General features: G+C 49.8%; 1 protein-coding gene across 2 annotated transcripts; it reads left to right on the top strand.

The window, feature by feature from the left end:
- Positions 1-1,544: 1,544 nt before the first annotated feature.
- Positions 1,545-16,534, top strand: F13B (coagulation factor XIII B chain). 2 transcript variants are annotated; one of them, XM_059677649.1, is made up of 12 exons: positions 1,555-1,776; positions 4,154-4,354; positions 5,611-5,796; positions 6,233-6,409; positions 7,145-7,321; positions 9,525-9,704; positions 9,792-9,977; positions 12,223-12,405; positions 13,038-13,238; positions 13,844-14,032; positions 15,740-15,953; positions 16,353-16,534. In XM_059677649.1, the coding sequence occupies exons 1-12, from the start codon at positions 1,713-1,715 to the stop codon at positions 16,384-16,386; spliced, it is 1,992 nt and encodes a 663-aa protein (XP_059533632.1). In that variant the 5' UTR covers positions 1,555-1,712; the 3' UTR covers positions 16,387-16,534. The 2 variants fall into 2 exon arrangements, with proteins under 2 accessions (XP_059533633.1, XP_059533632.1); XM_059677650.1 differs by lacking the exon at positions 4,154-4,354 and having other exon boundaries at positions 1,545-1,776.
- Positions 16,535-16,935: the final 401 nt, after the last annotated feature.

Genomic DNA, 16,935 nt, shown 5'->3' on the forward strand with positions numbered 1-16,935 from the left:
GGTTCTTGGCTTCTCGTGGGAAAGAATTCAAAGACGAGGCAGCGCAGAGTTGACCCTGGCAGAGAGTTCATTATGAAGCAGGAACAGCGGCCACTCCCCAGGCGACAGCCCTTCCTGGTGGGATCGCCTCCTTTACTGAGACGCTCTGGAGAAGCAGGGCACCCCATCCGGGAGGAACACTCAGGACTTTCCTGGGAACGGGGTGAGGAGCCCTGGCGGCCCCTTGTTCCCGTATGTGGGTCCCGGTTCCCGCACCTCAGTGTGGGTGTCATTTAGGTGCTCCTATAGGACCGCGAGCGTGTAAGGGGGTGAGGGGTCACTGCGAGGCGAGACCACTCCCACGTGGTGGTCCCATCTGTTCTGCCAGCTCTAAACCACCAATCCTCAGGGGTTGGTTAGTCTTACGATCTCCCTGATAGTCCTTGTAGCCTTGATTGGTGACAGCTGTTTGGCCACTTTATCTCCCTGATGGGGGTGATGGACAGTTTTCACATTAAAAACAAATTATTGAAAATGAGCAGAGGCCATTTTATATCTCTCACTGGGAAGCCACCTGAGTGTCCATGGAGAGTTGAATGAATAGGCTACCTGTGGCATGGCAACGATGGAACGCATACCACCTAGGGAAGGGACTAGCCACTACGGCCCAGATATGGGTGGATCCCACAAACCAAAGGTGAAACGAGGCATCAGACATAAAAAATATACACTATGTGGTTTCATTTATGTAGCATAAGACCAGTGAGAAGTAGAAGTCAAGATAGTGTTTACCGCCCGCCAGGCGTGGCTCACTGGTCAAGCACCGACCTATGAACCAGGCGGTCACGGTTCGATTCCCGGCCAAGGGCACATCCCGGGTTGTGGGCTCCATCCCCAGTAGGGGGCGTGCGGGAGGCAGCCGGTCCATGATTCTCTCTCATCATGGATGTTCCTCTCGCCCTCTCCCTTCCTCTCTGAAATCAATAAAAATATATTTAAAATGAAAAAAAAAAAAGTTACAAAATGGAACTCATCACAGCTCCCACCTCCCGGCACTGTTTTGTGGTTTCAAATGAAAACTCGTTAGAATGCACCGGACGCCCAAGGGCAGTCGTGCTGGCCTCGCCTTTCACAGCTGTGCACACAGGGTAGACCGTGACCCGGTGCCCAGTGGACACCCAGAAACATCGATCCCCCGGGCACCTGCCGCTGACCCCCCCACCCCCCTAAACGCTCGCTGCTTCGATCAACAACCTCCCCGTCGCTGCTTAGGAGGCTGGAGGTCACTGCCCTTGAAGCAGTGGCCCAGGCGCCCCCCGGGCTGTTTTCAGGTCAGGTGTCCATTGCTATCTCCCGTTCCCAAGTTCAGCTCTGCCCCCTGATCGACGGCGGTAAAGAAACCGGCGGCGAACTTTACTCTGTGGACGGGTCCCGGGGGCTGAAGTTGAAAACTGACCCAGTTTTGTCAACGCGGCCCGAGTTAATGATTCGTGCTGCGGCCTGTCTTGGTCATCAGGTCCCCGCGGGATTCGGGCGTGGGAGTCATTGCCAAGGTACTGGGCTGCACTATTTGAATGTGACTCGGACATATTTTGGCTGGAATCGAGGGCGTGCTACCCGGGGACCGGGGTGCTGTCAATCATTAACCTTTTCCTCAGAAGCATTGTGCATTTAACGAGGACACCCCCGGCCTTTAAAATTGTTCCAAATCTTGGGCAAGCACAGCCCTGAAGATGAAGCCCAAAGAATTGGCTTTCATGATCCTATTCACCATCTCAGGAGAACTCAGTGCGGAAGGTAAATTCCATTTCTCATGCTCTTTATTCTCTCCAAAGCATGAAAGGAAATGCTAGGCGTTCCTTTCACTTGCGTTTTCAATGCAGTATTTCATTTTTCATGTGTCGATTTGATAAAAGGAATACATACTTCTTATGATTTGTGATAAAATGTAGATTGACTGGGTTTCTTTGGGCAAAACTGGCGAACTGTTCTTACAGCCACATAACTTAGAACTAAGCAGGACAAGACCCCAAACCCTTTGGATGTCTAGGTTTGGGGGCAGAGGGGACCGAGATCTAAGTACTTGAAGGGGGTTCAGGCTAATAGCCCTTCAGAAGTTGTATGTTAACCTTAACTCTCATCTCCTGCCAGAATCCCTTCCTCACGCCGCAGAGCCGGGATGAATTGAATTCTCTGCTCCTAACGGGAGAGCTTAATGTGGGGAACTTGACAAAGCATCAGGAAGGTTTTCAGCTCTTGTCACTGACTTAAAAAAAAAAAAATTTATATATATATATATATATATATATATATATATATATTTTTTTTTTTTTATTGGTTTCAGAGAGAAAGGGAGAGGGAGGGGGAGGGGGCTGGGAGAGAGAAACTTCAACGATGAGAGAGAATCATGGACCGGCTGCCTTCTGCACGCCCCACACTGGGGATCGAGCTCAAAGCCCAGGCGTGTGCCCCGACTGGGAATGGCACCGTCACCTGGTTCATAGGTCAACGCTCCACCGCTGAGCCACGCCGGCGGGCTTGGCATTGACTTGTATCCTATTTATTCCCCGGTTGAAGGCATGGAGTAGTGACTCGTAGGGAGCCCCTTTGTTGATCTTGCAAACAAGGACTCTTGAGGGAGGAGTGGCTCTGTTAATCATTACCTGGGCAGCGGTGTGAATAAAGACCGGAGTTTAGACAAACCGGGAGCTGTGGGCTCCGTAACGATAAGAAACCTTGATAGCCAGACGGCCTGGTGTGAGGCCAGGGTGAGAGGGAGGCGGTGGCTAGCTGTGGTATTATCAGGAGAAAAGAAGCCGGCCGGCCGCTCTCAGCAGACTGAGTGTGCAAAGTGGAAAGCACAGCAGTAGACTCTCCTAAAGCACACACCTGAGGGAATCGGTTGAAATAAATACCCTGATGGGGCTCTGGCTGGTGTTCCCAATGGTTAGAGCGCCGGCCCGTGCACAGTAGGGTCTCGGGTTCGATTCCTGGTCAAGGGCACACACCTCGGTTGCAGGTTTAATCCCAGGCCCAGGTGGGGGCTCGAGCAGGCAACAACTAATCTATGTGTTTCTCTCACAGCAACGTTTCTCTCTCTCTCTCTCTCTCTCGCTCTCTCTCTCTCTCTCTCTCCCACTCTCTCTAAACATCAATGGAAAAAATATCCTCACTCTTCAGATGAGGATTAAGAATATGTATATCCTACCAGATTATAATCGCCTTTTAGTGAAATACTTTCCTACAAATTTTCTACCAAAAAAGGGTCTGCAACTAAAGTTTTGAAAGTGAAATAAGTAGGACACATCTTATTTGGTGCTTGGAATCCCACAATGAGATAATACCTGCACGGCTCCATTGGCGTGGCTCAGTGATTGAGCGTTGACCTATGAACCCGGAGGTCAGGGTTCAATTCCCAGTCGGGACACAGGCCCAGGTTGCGGGCTCCATCCCCAGTGTGGGATGTGCAGGAGGCAGCCGATTCACGAGCCTCTCTCATCATGGATGTTTCTCTCTCTCTCCCTCTCCCTTCCTCCCTGAAATCAATAAAAATATATTTATTTATTTTTATTTTATTTTTTTAAAATATATTTTATTGAATTTTTACAGAGAGGAAGGGAGAGAGATAGTTAGAAACATCGATGAGAGAGAAACATTGATCAGCTGCCTCCTGCACATCTCCTACTAGGGATATGCCCGCAACCAAGGTACATGCCCTTGACCGGAATCGAACCTGGGACCTTTCAGTCCGCAGGCCGACGCTCTATCCACTGAGCCAAACCGGTTTTGTCAATAAAAATATATTTTAAAAAAAGATAATACTTGCAGGGTCATTTCCTGTGGTTCTATTCCTCTGCTGAGACACTGTGGCTTTTGCACGCCGTCTCAGCGAAAGGCTGTTTCATGGAGTTGGGGAGAGCTTTCTGAGTGGGCGCTGCCTGCCCGGGGTCCCCCTGACTGTTGGGTGTTGGGGGGTGGGGAGGACGGGCTTGCTGGTTAATTCCCATGGAAGGGGATCGTCCCCCAAATCCTTAAACATGTTGGTGATACAACGAGGCGGGTGGTCAGCGTGCCCGCCAGCGCTGCGAGGGGCACGTGGTGTGGCTCGGTCACCAGTGTCCCGGTGTCGGCTCCGGCGCCCCGCGGCTGCGGCCTGACTGTCCCCTCCTTGCAGACAAACCCTGCGGCCTGCCCCGCGTGGAGAATGGGAGGATCGCCATCTATTACTACACGTTCGAGAGCTTTTACTTCCCGATGGCCGCAGACCAGACACTGTCCTTTTCTTGCCTGGCCGGCTACACCACGGAGTCGGGGAAGCAAGAGGACAAAACCACCTGCACGGCGAGGGGCTGGTCCCCCCCACCCAGGTGCTTCAGTAAGTCCGGGCCGGGGGCCGGCTCAAGCCCGCCTCCTCCGTCGTCAACAGAAGGGGCCGTCTGGGCCGGTGTGGCTCAGCGGTTGAGCATCGACCTAGGAACCAGGAGGTCACGGTTCCATTCCCAGTCAGGGCCCAGGCCCGGGTTGCAGACTCGATCCCCAGTAGGGGGCGTGCAGGAGGCAGCCGATCCATGGTTCTCTCTCATCATGGATGTTTCTCTCTCTCTCCCTCTCCCTTCCTCTCTGACATCAATAAAAAAAAATAAATGAATAGAAGAGGCCAATGAACAACATAAGGACTGGCCCACTGTCCTGTATTTTTTATTTTATTTTATTTTATTTTTCCCGTCACCATTTATTTAGCACCTCTATGGCCTCCTCCCACCATCTTATTTTTTTTTTAATCTTTATACACTTTCTTTTTAAAAATTGATTTCAGAGAAGAAGGGAGAGGGAGAGAGAGAGAAGCATCAATGATGAGAGAGACTCATGGACCGGCTGCTTCCTGCACGCCCCCTACCAGGGATCGAGTCTGCAACCCGGGCCTGGGCCCTGACCGGGGATCGAGCCGTGACCTCCTGGTTCCTAGGTCGATGCTCAACCCCTGAGCCACACGGGCCCAGCCGGGGGTGTTTCATTTTTACAAAATGAAGGCATATTCTGAAATTGTGTAAATAATGTTTCTCATTAAAGCGTGGCTTTCCTTCTTTGTTGTTCATCATTCCCCGTGAAGAGAATAGAAATAATCACTGGACTTGTTACTCAATCGCGTTACTTTTAAGGGAAGAGGGACTTGTGCGGCGACTGTACACAGGCAGCCAGACGGGTCCTTGACGTCGGAGAATTGGTGAAGGGTCCCCACAGTAGGGTCGTCCTTTTGTTAAAGGGTGTGAACGACCCACAAACACCGTGGACTTAACATGCTGGGACGTCAACCCAACCAAATTCCTTTTATTTGCCGCTAGTGACAGCGAGTGGGAAGCTCTGGGCATCTTTCCTCAGTGTGGACGTGGGAGAGGCAGGAATGAATGACTCTAAGAACCGAGAGTGGGCAAGGCAATGCACGCCACCGTCCAGTGGAATCGCTTTTAGGATGAATGAGCCTCCGAGCACACGGGCTATTTCCAAACCTACATAGAAGCAGGGGGCGCGGAGTGAGTGTGTCCCGCCTTCACGGTCCCAGAAGGACCCTAATCGTGGGCCTGGAAGGCGAGCTTCATGGCATCCAGCTCAGCAGACATGTTTTCTCCCCAGAAAAGTGCGCGCGGCCCGCCCTGACCAACGGGCACATCTCGGAGGCGAAACTGCTGTACGGCGTCCACGAGAAGCTGCGCTACACCTGCGCCTCGGGCTACACGACCCCCGCGGGGCTGGCCGAGGAGGAGGTGCAGTGTCTCCCCGACGGGTGGTCGTCCCCGCCGGCCTGCAGGGAGGAGCAGGGTACGTGTGCGCCCGTCATCCCCCGAACCTGTCTGTTCGCATGCCAGCACCATACTGTTTTGATGCCTATGGCCTTGTGTTAGAGTTTGATAGCAGTAGGGCGACTCCTTTCCCTTGGTTCTTCTTTCTCAAGATCCCTGTTGCCATTTGGGGTCCTCTGGGGTCCCATACACACTTTTGAAACGTTTGCTCTACTTCTGTAGAATACTCCATCGGTCTCTCGACAGGAACTGCGCTGAATCGGTAGATTGCTTTGGGCAGCGTGGCCATTTTCCTGCTGTTGAGTCTCCCTATCCATGAACATAGTATATGCTTCCGCTTATCTGTAGCTGCCATATTTGTTCTTAAGATTCAGTGAAAAGTCGCTTGGAGAGTTCTTTCGGCTCTTCCAGGTTCGGCGATGACGTTCATAACATATAACCGTACTTTCTGTTAGACACGTGTTTGGCCCCTGAATTACTTCACGGGAATTACTCCACAACGCAGACCGCCTTCCGCCTGGGGGACAAAGTGCGGTACCGATGCGACCTCGGCTACTACAGCACGAAGGGAGAGTCGGAGGAGGAGGCCGAGTGTCGTTCACACGGGTGGCTTCTCCCACCATCGTGCACCAGTAGGTTCTCCTTGGGAATACAATGGCCTCCGCTCTGCAGCCTCCTCTCCCTCCGACAGGGATTCTGTGACGCTGATTCTGTGATGCTGATTATGGTCAATTTTACCCCCACCTCCCCCACCCCCCCCCCTTTTTTTTTGTTTTGCTTCTGGTTTTGATTAGAGTAGGCTTTGATCCTTGAAAGCTCTCTAATAGGAAAACAAATTCCTTTTTGCTCAAATAACTACATTAAAATCAGCCTAATGATCATTAATCTCTCTATATAAAAGCCTAAGCAACCATTCCACCTGAACCCTTGACCGGTCGCTATGATGTGCACAGACCACTAAGGGGCAGACGTTCAACGTAGGAACTGCCCCCTGGTGGTCATTGTGCTCCCACAGTGGGGGCGCCGCTCAGCTGACCGACGGGCACCAGACGAGCAGTGAGCCTATCGAGCAGCAGCAGTGGCAGATGCAGGGGGGCTGGGATGAGCAGGAGCTGCAGGCAGCGTTGGACTGTGGGTTTTGGCCGATCCCTGCAGGCCACGCTGAGGGACCCCACCCGTGCACAAATTCGTGCACCGGGCCTCTAGTATATATATATATATAAACAGACAAGCTTTCCTTTTGTGAAATGGAATATGGCAAATCTAGTAATGTCTGTTCCAGATATGGTATGTAAGTAGTAGGTGCATTTTATTCCAGCAGGAAAATAATTACATTTTTTTTGTGTGTGTCTTACTTTCATTTTTAGAATTAGTATGCACCCCTTTAACATCAATAGAAAATGGTTATTTTCAACCTGTCAAGCCGACCTATGAAGAAGGAGATGTGGTTCAGTTTTTCTGTCATGAAAATTATTATCTAAGTGGACCTGATTTAGTCCAATGCTACGAATTTGGCTGGTACCCAGAATTTCCTGTATGCCAAGGTAATTTTTAAAATTTCATACCTACCAATAAAATAGCATGTCTTCTCTCTCTCTCTCTTTTTTTTATAAAATGCTTCTATATTTTTTTATGTTCAAATTATTTTTTTTCAATTACAGTTTCCATTCAATATTATTTTGTATTCGTTTCTGGTATGCGGCCTAGTGGTTGGACAATCCTATACGTTATAGGGCACTGCCCCCCAGTATTGCCAGTACCCACCTGGCACCATCCATAGTTATTAGCCAAAACATCATGTCTTAACCAGCTCGAATTCTATGGGGTGGGGGGAGGAGTCTCTAATTCGTGTCCTGAGTGCTATTTTTTTTTTAAGATAAATATTGTCTCTTATATCGGTTACTATTTTCAGCAAACTTTAATACAGTTAATCTAAAGACATCCTAAATTTTGTATTAGGTTGTTGAGTGGATATGTCTTTTAAACGTGTTTTTTTAAAAAAACAATCTCATACATTTTAAATCTCTTATTATAATAAATACATTTTTAAAGTATTTTATTTTATTTTTTTAATATAGTTTATTGATTTTTTTACAGAGAGGAAGGGAGAGGGATAGAGAGTTAGAAACACCGACGAGAGAGAAACATTGACCAGTTGCCTCCTGCACACCCCACACTGGGGATGTGCCCGCAACCAAGGTACATGCCCTTGACCGGAATCGAACCTGGGACCTTTTAGTCCTCAGGCCGATGCTCTATCCACTGAGTCAAACCGGCGAGGGCAAATACATTTTTTTTTTTAATTGGGAATCACTAGATCCAATAACCCCAAGCTGACAGCTTTGCTAGGGAACACTCTGGTTTGGCCTCCTGTTTCCTGATGGGAAAATACACCCTTCAATGTCGTGGAGTAAATACACTTGTATGATTGGCGCTTTTCGGGGCGTCAGGATTCTGGGCACAGCGTCCCTGGCTCCTGGGCCGGGTCCAGCAGAGCTGAGGTCCAGGTGTGGGTGGATGGCAGCCTTCTACAAGGCCCGGCTGGGCAGGAGCGGGCTGCCTCATTCACGGGGTGGCTGGTGGCTTCGGGGCTCTGCAGGCTGCCCGAGCGAGGGCCCCGCTTTCTTCCTGGCTGCCCGTGGACGCGGCCCCTTGCCTTCTAGACAGCGTCCCTCAGCGAGGATGACTCTGTCGTGTCGGGTTGCAAATCTCGTATCCATCGCCGCCTCCCCCAGGCACCCGTCGCCTTTGCTGGGTTCTATGGGTTAGAAGCGGGTGTCACTTCCCGCTCGTGGGGGCAAGAAGGACACAAGGAATCGAGCATCGGAGGGTGGAGATCTAGGGGTGACCCTAGAATCTGTGCCATACTCTTTTTTTTTAAATCCTCACCCAAGGATAGTTTCCATTGGTTTTTATAGTGGAAGAGAGGGAGGTAAGGAGGAAGGGAGAGAGAGAGAGAGAGAGAGAGAGAGAGAGAGAGAGAGAGAGAGAGAGAGAGAGACATTGATTGGTTGCTGTCTGCACTGGGCCAGGGATCGAACCTGCAACTGAGGTACCTACAGGTACTTGCCTTTGACCAGAATCCTACCCGAGACCCTTCAGTCTGCCGGCCAACGCTCTATCCACTGAGCCAAACGGACTAGCGCTATCTTCCATCCTTTCTGCCACACTTTTTTTTTTTTTTTTTTTTTTTTAAATATATTTTATTGATTTTTTACAGAGAGGAAGGGAGAGAGATAGAGAGTTAGAAACATCGATGAGAGAGAAACATCGATCAGCCGCCTCCTGCACATCTCCCACTGGGGATGTGCCCGCAACCCAGGTACATGCCCTTGACCGGAATCGAACCCGGGACCTTTCAGTCCGCAGGCCGACGCTCTATCCACTGAGCCAAACCGGTTTCGGCCACACTTCTTTTTAAAAAATATATATATGTTTATTGATTTCAGAGAGGAAGGGAGAGGGAGAGAGGGATAGAAAGATCCATGATGAGAGAGAATCACTGATCGGCTGCCGCCTGCACACCCCCGTGCAGGAACCCGCAACCCGGGCCTGTGTCCTTCATGGGAATCCAACCCGGAACCCTTCAGGCCACAGGCTGACGCTCTATCCACTGAGCCACACCGGCCGGGCTGTCTGCCACCCTTCCTCCCGGTACTTGGCACCACGGACGTGCCTATGACATCTGGCGCGTTGGTGTTTGGGGGGAACCTTTAGGACTGACTGTGCGGGTGTTTCTCCCCGAAGGGAGAAGAACTCGCTGCCCGCCTCCCCCGCTGCCTCCCCACGCCAAACTGAAGTCCATGGCCGCCAGTTACCACGACGGGGAGGCCGTCTTCATCGAGTGTCAGCCGAGCTTCCGGCTGCGGGGCCTGGAGGTGATTCGCTGTGTCAACGGGAAGTGGACGGACCCCCCCAAGTGCATCGGTCAGCGACGCCTCCCACCAGCTCCCCCCCAGGAGAGCCGCGTGGGTCGCTAAACGGTCTCTTCTCTCGCGACTGTGCCTTTTGCAGAAGAAGCAGACAAGATCGCCTGCGATGAGCCGCCGGAGGTGCGGTACGGCGAAGCCATCGGCACGGCCGAGACCTACTTCAACGGCGACCGCGTGGCCTACAGCTGCCAGGTCGGCTTTGACCTCCGTGGCCCCCGGGAGATCACCTGTGAGCTCGGAACGTGGACAAGCCCCCCGCAGTGTGTCGGTAGGTGCGCGACGTAGCATCCAAGGCTAAGCCTGCGGTGCCTCATGGTTCATTCTCTGTGTTTAAGCCACACCTTTGTTGGTTTGCTTGTTTGTTTAAAATATGTTTTTATTGATTTCAGAGAGGAAGGGAGAGGGAGGGAAACATCAGTGATGAGAGAGGATCACGGACCGGCTGCCTCCTGCACGCCCCACACTGGGGATGGAGCCCACAACCCAGGCATGTGCCCTGACCAGAATCGAATCCGGACCCTTCAGTCCACTGGTTGATGCTCTGTCCACTGAGCCACACCGGCTAGGACTAATCCACATTTTTATAGCAAGAGGCCATTGCATAGAAGAGTTAGACCCTCTGTGGGTTTTTTTTTTTTTTCATGAATATAGAGAGCCATCTATAGAGCTGAAGGCAATGTAAGGAACTGGGAAACTTAAAAAAATTAAATATATCTTTATTGATTTCAGAGAGGAAGGGAGAGGGAGCGAGGGAGAGAAATATCAATGATGTCAGAGATTCATGGATCGGCTGCCTCCTGCACGCCCCACACTGGGGATCGAGCCCAAAACTCAGGCGTGTGCCCTGACTGGGGAATCGAACCCTGACCTCCTGCTTCAGAGGTCAACGTTCAACCGCTGAGCCAGGCCGGCCGGGCTTACAAAACAATTTTGAATGGACCTTCAGACGAGGCACGGCTCTCTGACTTGCCTGACGCTGTGATTTACGATCTTGAAGTGGCAGCGGGTGAGGGACGTGTTTCTTTAGAGAAGAGACTTACAATGTCCGACTCTCCCTCCTCTCCCTGGATGTCCGGCTCTCCCTCCTCTCCCTGGATGTCCACCTCTCCCTCCCCTCCCTGGATGTCCGCCTATCCCTCCCCTCCCTGGATGTCCGCCTCTCCCTCCCCTCCCTGGATGCCCGCCTCTCCCTCCCCTCCCTGGATGCCCGGCTCTCCCTCCCCTCCCTGGATGTCCTCCTCTCCCTCCTCTCCCTGGATGCCCACCTCTCCCTCCCCTCCCTGGATGTCTGGCTCTCCCTCCCCTCCCTGGATGCCTGGCTCTCCCTCCTCTCCCTGGATGTCCTACAACGTGAGGATGGAGCTCTCTGCTCCTGAGTTAGGCCCCTCCTGTTGATGTTACTCCGCCCTCTGACACTTGTCCCTGCTCGTCCATTTTACTAAAGGACACAACCCTTTAGGCTACGTGGCCACCCCTGGGAGCGCCCCTCCCTGTTCACCTTCTCATGTCTCCATCCGGTTCTGGAGAGATCTCCACACACCTGTGGGCCAGGGCTACTTACAGGATAAGAGAAAAGCGATTCAGAGACGGTAGAGACGTGAGCAGAGTCAGAGGAAGACTCTAAAGCAGTGGTTCTCAACCTTCCTCACTCCGCGACCCTTTAATACAGTTCCTCATGTTGTGGTGACCCCCAATTTCATTGTTACAAATTGAACACAATGAAAGCATAGTGACTCATCACAAAACAATATGTAATTATAGATGTGTTTTCCGATGGTCTTAGGCAACCCCTGTGAAAGGGTCGTTCGACCCTCAAAGGGATCACGACCTACAGGTTGAGAACCGCTGCTCTAAAGAGAGAGACCACTGGAAATGTCCATCCCTGGGCTGGATTGCGATCGGAGAGGAAGGGGATGAGAAGGAAAGAATGAAAGTGGATCATGACAGGGGACAGGTGTAGACGTGACCCTGATGGTCAGGGTGAAGAGCATGGCTTACCCTTCTTGATATTTTAAGAATATCTACATCCCCTACATTGGTTCCCAAGCAAGCATGAGAAAATACTCATCCCCAGGCTAAGGCAAAACATTTGCTGAGGCCATGGCCAATGTGGTTCAGTGGATAGAGCGTCGGCCAGTAGACTGAAGGGTCCCGGGTTTGAGTCTGGTCAAGGGCACATGCACAGGTTGCGGCTCCATCCCCAGTGCGGGGAATACAGGAAGCAGCCGATCAATGATTCCCTCTCATCACTGATGTTTCTCTCTCTCTCTCCCTCTCTCCCTTCCTTGCTGAAATCAATAAAAACATATTTAACAAAACCCAAAACATTTGCTGTTTAGTCTCGCTTCAAGATATTTGACCTGAATAACATTTCTCATTCCCGGCGAATTTAGAAACCAATTGTCTAAATTCTATCAGACACAATATCGAGGCACCCTGGTGCGGGAACTGTATCGTATCGTTACGCGGTTGTAGGTTCCTATCGATTTTAAAAATAACCTTTTTCTTTTTAGAAAACTTTGAGATTTGTCAGTATCCACCTAAGATAACCCATGGGGTCATTGTGGGCGACGTGTTGCCGAGTTACCCAACTGGAGCCTTCGTGGAGTACAGATGCAACGAGTACTACATCATGGAGGGCGGGAAGAAGTCCTCCTGTGACCACGGGCTGTGGTCCGCCGCCCCACTTTGCTTAGGTAAGACGAACACACGTGGAATGTGTCAAACGGCTCCCCCAGCTTTCACGATACCATCGACGTACAGCACTGCGTAAGGTGAAGGTGTGCGAGGTGATGATTTCATAAACTTGGATAATATTGTGAGATGACGACCACAGTTGGGCTACTTAGCATAGCCACTGCCTCACGTAAATACCATTGTTTGTTGTTATTATTTTTCTTAATATGCGGGGGGCTGTGCAGGAGGCAGCTGATCAATGACTCTCTCTCATCATGGATGTTTCTCTCTCTCTCTCCCTCTCTCTCCCCTCCCCCTTCCTCTCTGAAATCAATAAATATATATATATTTTAAATATATTTTATTGCTTTTTTACAGAGAGGAAGGGAGAGGGATAGAGAGTTAGAAAGATCAATGAGAGAGAAACATCCATCAGCTGCCTCCTGCACACTCCCTACTGGGGATGTGCCCGCAACCCAGGCACATGCCCTTGACCAGAATCGAACCTGGGACCCTTGGGTCCTCAGGCTGACGCTCTATCCACTGAGCCAAACCGGTTAGGGCTAAAAATATATATATTTTTAAAAAAGAACGCCTCACGTTCCTATTAGTCAGACGAGGAGAGAGCTGACGAGAGCGCTTGGTGTTGCAGAGCCGTGCGAGGTCAGCAAGGAGGACATGGAGAGCAGCAACATCGAGCTGAAGTGGGAGTACGAAGGGAAGGTGCTGCACGGGGACCTCATAGACTTTGTGTGCAAACCGGGCTTTGACCTAGCACCATCCAGCCCGCCGTCCGGGCTGTCGGCCCAGTGCAATCGGGGCCAAGTGCAATACCCCTTATGCATGAGGAAAGGTAAGCGCCTGCTTTCTACGGGTCCTCGCAGGGTCAGGGTCGCCCCCAGGGTTCACAGGTCAGACCGAGGACAATGCACCACCTTCTCCCTCTCATCTAGGGAACCGGGAGGGGTCTGATCGATCTCCCAGTTCCCACACACCCTGCAGGTGGATGACGGTGCTGACATCATGGAATCTCCGTCAGTGAATTTTGTGGGTGTTTTTGTTTGTTTGTGTTTTGGTTAATCCTCCTTGAGGATATTTTTTTCCCATTGATTTTTTTTAACTTTTTAAAAATATATATGTATATGTATATATGTATATATATGTGTATATATATGTGTGTGTGTGTGTATATATATATATATATATATATATATATATATATATATTTGTATTGATTTCAGAGAGGAAGGGAGAGGGAGAGAGAAAGAGAGAGAAACAACAATGATGAGAGAGAATCATGGATTGGCCGCCTCCGGCACACTCAAGCACTGAGCCACACTGGCTGGGCTGGAGAGCTGCCTTGTCAATGCTTTTCCATGAAATAGTTCACTGTCTTTTGCAGCCATGACGGGAACACTGGGTACTGATGACAGCAAGTCATTGTATGTATTTTTGCAGAATCCAAAGGCAAGTGTGGGCCTCCTCCTCGTATTGATCACGGGTTCATTCTTAACATCAACCTCCTCAATGTCAGCTTTGAAAGTGGTTCCTTGGTGGAGTACAGGTGTGTGACGCACTATTTCCTACAAGGGCCCGTATATGCCTATTGTGTAGATGGAGTGTGGACCGAACCGCCAGTGTGTTTAGGTATGTGTTCCTATTTAATAAAATACAACCACCTTTTCTTCCCTTTCTGTTCTCTTTGAGTAGCTACACACACTGCATGCGTGTTATTTTGTTAGAGAGCTTATTGAACCACGGGTTTCTATTCTTTCCCCTGGATCATAAATAACTCTAGGTCCAGTTCGCTAGAACAAGTGCTTGTTAAGTATACACCATTCACCAGATGCTGGTGTGATATGGGTGTGATGAATGCGCCATGGTGGTTAAGAGTAAATCCTATATAATAAAAGCCTAATATGCAAATCAACCAAACGGCAGAACATCCAGTTGCTATGACACACACTGATCACCAGGGGGCAGATGCTCAATGCAGGAGCTGCCCCCAACCCGCAGGCCCCAGGCCAGCCAAGGTGGGTGCCAGCGGGGGGCCTCCCAATCGCCCCGCTGGTTGCCCCACAGAGGGAGGCAACCGGTGGCGGTAATTGCGGGGGGGGGGCATTAGGGCTGGCCAGCAAGTGGTGCCAGGCTGGCCAAGGTGGGTGCCAGTGGGGGCCCCCAATCGCCAGCAAGGCCTAGGTACCCTACCCATGCACAAATTTTGTGCATCAGTACTCTAGTATATGTATAAGTGATTATTATTCAGTGTGATTGGCACTATAATAGAAAACATGAGCACGGCCTAGAAACAAAGACAGGGGTGGCCACCTGCCTCCAGAAACATGAAGCAAGTGAACATGTTGTTAGCTGGGCGTCGTTGTGGAGGGAAACGACATCTACCAAGGACCACGGAGGAAAATGGCCGGTGTTTCCTGTGAGCTCAGAGCATGTGTTGGTTTGGTTTTTTTTTAATCCTCACCCCAGAATATTTTCCCATTGATCTTTTGAGAGAGTGGAAGGGAGAGGGAGAGACAGAGAGAGAAAAAAAACAGTGATGTGAGAGAGACACATTGAGACTCACCTGCCCAGGACTGTTGGCCCCAATAGAATGAGATTCACCTGCTCAGGGCTGTTGCCCGCAATAGAATGAGATTCACCTGCTCAGGGCTGTTGCCCGCAATAGAATGAGACTCACCTGCTCAGGGCTGTTGCCTGCAATAGAATGAGATTCACCTGCTCAGGGCTGTTGCCCGCAATAGAATGAGACTCACCTGCTCAGGGCTGTTGCCCGCAATAGAATGAGACTCACCTGCTCAGGGCTGTTGCCCGCAATAGAACAAGATCCTAATGCCCAGGGCTATTGGCCCCAATAGATGGAGACCCTCTTGCTCAGGGCTGTTGGCCTCAATAGATGGAGACCCTCTTGCTCAGGGCTATTGGCCCCAATAGATGGAGACCCTCTTGCTCAGGGCTGTTGGCCCCAATAGATGGAGACCCTCTTGCTCAGGGCTATTGGCCCCAATAGATGGAGACCCTCTTGCTCAGGGCTGTTGCCCTCAATATAATGAGACCCTCCTCCTCAGGGCCAGGTATTGAGCCTATAACCAAGGTGCATGCCCTTGATTGGAATTGAACCTGGGACTCCTCAGTCTGCCAGCCGACCCTTCTTCCGCTGAGCCAACCCAGCTAGGACAGAGCTTGGAACATTTTTTCAGACTTAAATATTGACTCTAACTAGCTTACTCGCTCCTCGAATGCCCAGAAACTTCCAGGTCATCATGAGTAGGCAACGCACGGCTACCTGGTCTACCAAGGTAATGTTTTCTTTTCTTGTTCCTTTTTTTTTTTCCCCAGAGCCCTGCAACTTATCGTTGGAAGAAATGGACAGGAATAATTTGCTTCTGAAATGGCACTATGACAATAGGCGACTTATTTTGCATGGCGAGTACACTGAGTTTGTCTGTAAAATAAATCATTATATGACGGAGGTGTCTGCTTTTGCAACGGAACTCAGAGTAAAGTGTGACAGAGGGAAGTTAAAATACCCAAGATGCGTTTCAAGACGAAGGTAACACGAGGCTTGCTCCTACAACTGGTTTTTGTTTTCTTGTCATAGTGTTAGTCAAGAGATTCATCGTGTTGGTCAATTTCAGAAACGTCATGTTCTACAACGCACGCACTTTATGCTGTTTAAATATTTTAGTGTATCTTGGCTTTCTAATTCCTAAGAGAAAAATAAGTAAATAACAGAAAAATGGGGGGAAATGGTGTGAATTAGTAAGTGACGTTGAGTTTATAAAAACAAATTGGTGGCATAATTTTTCAAGAGTGGTTTTATGCTTTATAAGAACATAGTCAAAACAGTGACTAATTATATGAAATATCAAAGGGCTGAGATTGTAATGAATATTTAAGCAGAGATGATGCTTGTTTCAACTCTCTCTCTCTCTCACTTTCTCTCTCTCAGGATGCCATATTATAAAGAGCCCTTTAAAATATGAATGGCAGAAATAAAAACCATATTTCAACACATTGTAAAATCCTTTGAGAAACATAATTTTTAGAAGAAAATGGTTGGATTAGAAACCTCTAAGTTTTAACTTGCCTGAAGATTTGAATTTCAATTGTTTATGACGAACATTTTCTTTGTCTGCAAATAAAAAGTCCGAACAGGTCCCTTTAGTTCTAGCTTGATTGCCCGTCTTCCATCCGTTCTATTATCGACCTTCACATCAAAATGTTTCCTCCTTCTATTGTCCATTTACTTCCTTCATTTTTTGTTGTTGTTGCTGTTAATCCTCACCCGAGGGTATTTTTTCCATTGAATTTCACAGAGAGAGTGGAAGGGTGTAGCTGATCAAGCGGATTGAAGTTAACTAGAAGAGGACGTTCTGACAAGACAAGGCGGGGGCCTGCAAGCCGGCCACGTCAGGACAAAGTCTTGCAAGCAAGACTTATTGTTCAGAGGCAGAACTTTCCTTGAGGCGATAAGTAGTCCATGAGGGCATGGAAAGTTCAAGGGAGGGTGCACTGCTGCAGGTGGAAAGGGT

Source organism: Myotis daubentonii, chromosome 20 (genome assembly GCF_963259705.1).
Source record: "Myotis daubentonii chromosome 20, mMyoDau2.1, whole genome shotgun sequence".
In the NCBI taxonomy this organism is placed as follows: Eukaryota; Metazoa; Chordata; class Mammalia; order Chiroptera; family Vespertilionidae; genus Myotis; species Myotis daubentonii.